We start from the raw sequence: 6,735 nt of genomic DNA, 5'->3' as shown, positions 1-6,735 counted from the left end.
AGAGACTCAGGATGGGGGTGTCATCTCGTTTGTATATTTAGGCCAGACGATTAGGACCCCCCGATGCAACCTGAAAAGAATAAGGATAGCTGATTTGATTAAAGGGGAGGGAAGGGTGGGTTTGAGAGAAAGAGACAAACAGCGTGGTATGAGGAGTTCTGTCGCTTTTATTTAGGCTTCAAAATTCATAATATTTTGTGAAGATTATCTTGATGGACAAAACGTGTAAGTTTCATGAACTATGATTGAACACAGCTTATTTTTTGCGATAATCCAAAAGCCTCCAAAAGAAGTGACGTCATAGTTCCCCCACTCTATTCTGCCCAAGCCGTCAAAGGGACGTCATAGGTCCCCCACTCTATTCTGCCCAAGCCGTCAAAGTGACGTCATAGTTCCCCCACTCTATTCTGCCCAAGCCGTCAAAGTGACGTCATAGTTCCCCCACTCTATTCTGCCCAAGCCGTCAAAGTGACGTCATAGTTCCCCCACTCTATTCTGCCCAAGCCGTCAAAGTGACGTCATAGTTCCCCCACTCTATTCTGCCCAAGCCGTCAAAGTGACGTCATAGTTCCCCCACTCTATTCTGCCCAAGCCGTCAAAGTGACGTCATAGTTCCCCCACTCTATTCTGCCCAAGCCGTCAAAGTGACGTCATAAGAGAAGGAATGCCATTCCAGAGCGGAAACAAATGTTCAGATTTGATTAAAGATTACCACAACAAACTTTTTTTCCCAGTGGAATACCTTGCACGGATTAATTGCTCACCTCAAGACTAGCAATGTGCGCTAACAAAGTAATTAGATTAAATATTGATTTCATGAGGACTTTAATCTAATGGACTGCAGTCTACAATATCCATGAATTAGCACGTCTCTTTTTTTCGCTGCCGTCTCGGCATGAGAATCAACATTCTACAGTAAAGTGTGATACATTGTTTCCTGTGTTTGTGATCCCAGTATAAATGCATTATGCCACAGGAGTCAGTGTGGCAGAAACAATTTCCATTGAGATACATGTAACAGATAGCCTTGCTCTTTCCAGGCATTATAAACTGAAACAGTCAAAACTGAAAGAGAACAAAAGCAGAGTCAGTGAAAACTGTTTCTGGACAGGTCTTTTTAAGTTTTCAAATGGAAGATTTCATTATGTTATAAACAATTTAACAATATCACAGAACACATTGAGCAATACAGCACTGCACCACCCCACATGAAAAAATACCATACTGTATTTTTATTTATGTTTTTGAACCATACTATAGTAAGGTGTATTACTCTGTATATATTATAGTATTTACAACACTTTGTTAATGTAGTACAATATTGACAATATTGGGTAAAGTAATTTGTTTATATTACTATAGTTGTTATATTACCACAGCAACTATAGAATTAATAGAATTAACAAATTAATTCAAGTATTTATTATAGTATGGTTCAAAAACACTATAGTATTTATTATAAATCATTACTATAGGATTTTTTCATGTGGCACTGCCGGCTTTTGGTAAAAATGCCTTACCACACCCAATCGACAACCTCTGATTGCAGCAACTTGTTCTGAGACTGTAACACAATTTTATTTCTGATTCATAGCGTTCCCTGAAGTCAACAGGACTGGAACCAATCAAACAGCAAAATCTCAGCTCGTCTCATCAGTCAGCATCTGATCAAAAATAATGCCACACCTATGTCTGCCAATGAGTCTGCTTTCATGTAGAGACACAGTTGAGACTTAGTTTTGTACTATTTTCTCTCTACATTTCACTAAGTCTTTTGTTCTTGTATCTTAATGAAGATTACTGGTCATTACATGACCTGTTACATCCTGCAAATCACGTAAACTTAAGCGTTGAACAAACTTGTCCTTAATCTTAGCAAATAAAGCCAAGATACAAGCCAATAGCACTCTCATTCATTCAAAAAAAAGTGTATGTACATACATGTCTCCCTTTCTCTTCTGCACACATTTTCCTCTATATATAGACTACATTTTCTTTTATCCAGTTTACACAATTGCAATTGTTTATGAGGGTCAAAGATGTCTACTGATAAAGGGGAAGTCAATAGCCAGCCAGCTGTTATGACCTTCCCTTCACCGCTTTTGTTATGGATCTGTTGGCAAGCAACATATTCACTATTGTTGTGAGGCTGTTATGGAAGGAACCAATGAATAACACTGGGAAGACTGAGACATTGCCTCTTTTCTAGTGATTACTGTAAATTAGTGTTTTCAAGTAATGGCACCACATTACAGTCTAAATATTACATCAGGATGGAATATGAACTCCAAACTTTATTTTTGTTTTGCATTTTGAAATAGACACCAGTCCCTTTTATACTACAGTGTTCAGATAAAGAAAAACAATGTAAAAGTAATTCACAACAGCAGCTTTATTTTCAGAGACAGGTTTTATCACACACAAATAAGAGTATCATCTGTTTTTCTTTCAGTAACACTTGTTCTCAGCATGCATTCAAAACCAAATGTATGTGTGTGTCCAGATGTTGTCTCATAAAGCAGTGTGATGTGCATTTAGCATTTAGAAGGTATGCTGTGTCTTCTGGATTGTTGTTGTTTTTGTTCCACCTGTGCTGATGGTGACAGTTCCACCTGAAGCAGACAGAGAGAGAGAGTCAGTAATGCAAAAGCACTTTACAGCATTCACTGCAATACCTGGAACAGACTAACACACTGCAATATGCAAAGAAAGACTTGAATTACCTGGTATTTGAGTCCTGAATAAAGGAAAAGAAAAGATGCATTAGTGAAACCATTCCAGAATAATGTAACATGAACCATGCGCCACTGCTTTTGACACACAATAACACTGATAAATGAAAGAAACCGACTTACTTGAAGTCCTGATTTTCCAGGAGGCTCCTGTAGGTGGCGATCTCCTGCTCCAGGCGGCTCTTGATGTCCAGCAGCAAGGTGTAATCACGTCCCTGTTGCTCAATGCTTGCCCGCACTTGACAAAGCTCGGCCTCCAGCATGTTGATTTGGTTCTGGTAGCTTGCTAGCATAGCGCTGTACCTAGCCTCTGTGTCTGCCAGTGAGTTCTCCAGTGCCGCTTTCTGTGCGAGTAATGAGAACATGCAGAAATAGGTCACTATGTGTGAAAAATATTTCGTTTTGTGAAAATCAAATGGATTGGAACAACATTAGGGGGGGTGAATGATGAGCGGACTGTCATTCTTTACACAGAGTGAAAGTCCACAAACGGAGCCTTCAGATCTCAAGACAGTTATAAATGGCTTTTTTCATTCCTTTCATTGTACCTCACCTACTTCCTGGGATTTGGAGGGCTTTATAAAATAAAGCATTCTTGACATATCTCACACTCGCCCTCTTTTCCATCTGTTTCTTGTACATCTTTCGGTATATTTCCCTGACCTCTTAAGTAATGTTTTTTCTGAACTTCGGTTCAGATAATGTAATCTCCCACTCTCCGCCCTAAACTTCCTGCATTCCACTTGTGTCTCACCATGCTGAGTTGAGACTGTAGCTCGATCTCCAGACCCTGCAAGGTGCGTCGTAGATCTGTGATCTGTGTCTTGGTTGTTTGGATGGTCTCTGTGCTGATGGCCACTTCTTTGTTCAACCCTGCCGTCTAAAAGAAACAGAAACGCACACAATATGAATTCAAGTACTGTATATCATAAGCTAAACTGTATTTATATTTTACTTCAGAGTCACTTGTACTGGAATAGGTTGTTTATTATTCAGTGAAATCAGGGATCTTGATAGCAGATCAAGTCTTACCTTGTCTTTAAACCAGTCTTCCTGTTCCCTGCGGTGTTTCTGTATGATGTTCTCGTAATGAGAACGAATCTCCTCCATAACCTTGTTCAGGTCTTGCTGAGGAGCAGCATCAACCTCTACGTTCACTGTGCCTGTCAGCTGTGACCTCAGTGCAGCCAAGTCCTGTAAACCCACAAGGATTCAGCATCAGGTCTCTGATTAGCTTCACAAGTTCAAAAAACAACTACATGCAAGTTACTACAAACCTCCTGGTGGTTCTTCTTCATAAACGCTAGCTCATCCTGCAGACTCTCGATCTGCATCTCCAGGTCGGCCTTTGTCAGGGTCGTCTGGTCCAGCAAGCGGCGCAGGTTAGAGATGTCGGCCTCCACAGACTGCCGCATCACCACCTCATGCTCATATCTGATTGGTGGAGAAGCAGGATGAGGAATAAACCCACCAATCATGTATGAAACGTGATCTTTTAAGATGCCAAAGAGAACTTACTTGATCCTGAAGTCATCGGCAGCCAGTTTAGAGTTGTCGATCTGCAGGAGGATGTTGGCGTTGTGGATGGTAGCGTTTTTAATCTGTAATGAAAGGCATTGATATGCAGTTTTTAATGCATTCATTCATTACAGAACTGCAGTGTTGCATGCCAAATGTGTCAGACATTGGAATATTTTATATAAGAATGCAGTATGCATTGGGTTGCAAGGATTCTCTATTATCTGCAACTGGATTAGTGCACTAAACATTTGTTAGTCATGTGGCATATTCATTCAGGCATCACTGTACCTTGTCTTTCAGGTCCTTGATGGTGTTCCAGTAGGGGCTGTAGTCCCTCTGTGCGATCGGCCCCTTCTTCTCATAGTACTCGCGGATCTGCCTCTCCAAATTGGCATTGGCAGCCTCCAGTGAGCGCACCTTCTCCAGGTAGGACCCCAGACGGTCGTTCAGGTTCTGCATGGTGGCCTTCTCATTCAGCTGGACCAAGTCACTGTCGCCTCCAACCAAGATTCCAGCGCTGAATCCTCCACCATATCCTCCACCATATCCTCCACCATATCCTCCACCGTATCCTCCTCCGTGTCCTCCACCAAAACCGTATCCTCCACCATATCCTCCACCACCACCAACTCTGTAAGTAGAGATGCGGGTGCTTCCTCCCAGACCACCTCCATAGACGCTGTAGGCTTTCTGTGGAGAGGCTACCGAACTACCCCGAGTCTTGGTGATAATGGACTTTGAGGTCACAGTCCTGGGAACTGTGGTGCTTGTCGAGCGAATAGAAACCGACATGGTGGATGGATGCAGAGATGAGAAGAACGCAGAGAGGACACTACAGGAAACTGCTAGAGTTGTCCTGAAGAGGAGTGGTGCCTTCAAGCTCAGCCCGGTCCTCTTATAGAGATGAAGCTCAAGGGCGGGTCCTGCATTTTGTGGACGGGAGGGGGGAAGGAGTGTGTGTGTGCCAGACCCTTCTGCAACCTCCAGTTGAGACTCAAGGACCAGAGTTCAGTTTCCACCCTAGTGAGGAAACTGCAAAGGAATGTCTCTGTGTCTGTATAAACTACTGCAATGTCCTCACCCTTGAGAATTCAATGAAGGGAGTGCAACAAGGTTACGGACACTTTGACACACACACACACACACATTTATATGTGTGCCAGTTTTCCTCTCTTTGTCAGTCTCTTTGAAACAGAACAAAGACACTAAACCAGTAATGTGAGGATACAGAGTAGTTTTAAATTAATTTATGTTTGATCAAGCAGTAAGTGAACATAAACCTGGTGGCAATCACACATCAGTTTCAGAGAGTTCAAATGTTTGTTCTCAGTGTGCAGATGTTAGAGGGAAAGTCATCATTTAAAACCATGAGGACACTTGTGTTGTGTTTCTGTTTGCACATAAAGTGTTTCAGTGACAAGTAAGAGTGTCCATTAAAAATAATTTTTTTAAGAAATCTATTTTAAAATATGTGCCAAGTTAATTACACTTGTTGGTTTAAAAAAATAAAAACTTTTTTTTTTCCTACATGTTGTCGCACCACATGATTCTTTTGGTCGCTCTTGACTTTGACCTTGTTGACAAATATATAATAATGATTTAGTTTTTTTCAAACATTAATTATTTATATAATGTGTAAATATATAAATATTAAAGCATGCTTTTTTCTAAGAAATTATGATGAAAATACGTTTTTGTTTAAAGAATCGTATTCTTTGGATTTTTTTCCATTTTCAATGGAAAAATGTATTTTTTTTCCCATTTCATTTTAACATTTTTACTTGATGCGTCCCGAAAAAAAATTTATTTTAATATATTCAAACAGGCCCGTCTTAGAGAAGATATATATTTATGCTATTGTATGCATGAATTTCATATGTAATGCATTTTTTAATATTAATACATCCAAAAATTGATCCTCATACTATAATATTCCTTTGAAGTTCTGACAATTCTTTGCTTAACATTCAATGTTGTTTCTTTTAATAGTAAAATATGCGTTTCTTTGAGTAAAGATCAGGTTGAGCTTACTTGTAATGTATTCACAACTTTCTGTCACATGATGTTGTGGTTGCCAGGGTGTTGCTATGCAATTGCTAAGGTTTTCCAATTGTTTGTACAAGCAAGGACCAGTGATAAATGGAGTGGTTTCATTGGTATGAGCAAAAATGGGTGAGGAGGAACATGAAATATTTGTCTGCAAATTACATCTTGTGCATGTTGTTAAGCTTTGTAATTTTGCAGTTTATGTTAAGATACGCTGTTCAGTCCCTTTCAGGGTGGTATGGGTGGTGACATTTGTGAGGTTTTAAGTGTGTAAGCATGTGTTTTGTGTCTGTTGATGCCTGCAGAGGATTTGTCTTGATTGTGGGCTCCCTGGGGGGGATGTGACATCATCTGATCATTGCACCACCACCCTCTTAAGAGGTCACATCTGGAACTTTGCATCAACTTGGATACTTCACTGATCAACAATGGAGAG

At 40.4% G+C, this 6,735-nt stretch overlaps 1 protein-coding gene across 1 annotated transcript; it reads right to left on the bottom strand.

Moving 5' to 3' along the window:
• Positions 1-2,374: 2,374 nt before the first annotated feature.
• Positions 2,375-5,133, bottom strand: LOC107680518 (keratin, type I cytoskeletal 15-like). The gene is made up of 8 exons (XM_016476423.1): positions 4,542-5,133; positions 4,251-4,333; positions 4,010-4,166; positions 3,765-3,926; positions 3,487-3,612; positions 2,856-3,076; positions 2,724-2,737; positions 2,375-2,612 (listed from the first exon to the last, which is right to left on the bottom strand). The coding sequence occupies exons 1-8, from the start codon at positions 5,043-5,045 to the stop codon at positions 2,542-2,544; spliced, it is 1,338 nt and encodes a 445-aa protein (XP_016331909.1). The 5' UTR covers positions 5,046-5,133; the 3' UTR covers positions 2,375-2,541.
• Positions 5,134-6,735: the final 1,602 nt, after the last annotated feature.

This window comes from Sinocyclocheilus anshuiensis, unplaced genomic scaffold (assembly GCF_001515605.1).
Source record: "Sinocyclocheilus anshuiensis isolate Anshui unplaced genomic scaffold, SAMN03320099.WGS_v1.1 scaffold308, whole genome shotgun sequence".
Lineage (NCBI taxonomy): Eukaryota > Metazoa > Chordata > Actinopteri > Cypriniformes > Cyprinidae > Sinocyclocheilus > Sinocyclocheilus anshuiensis.
Note: the sequence above shows the minus strand (reverse complement) of the source record. Positions and strands in the feature narration are given on the sequence as shown.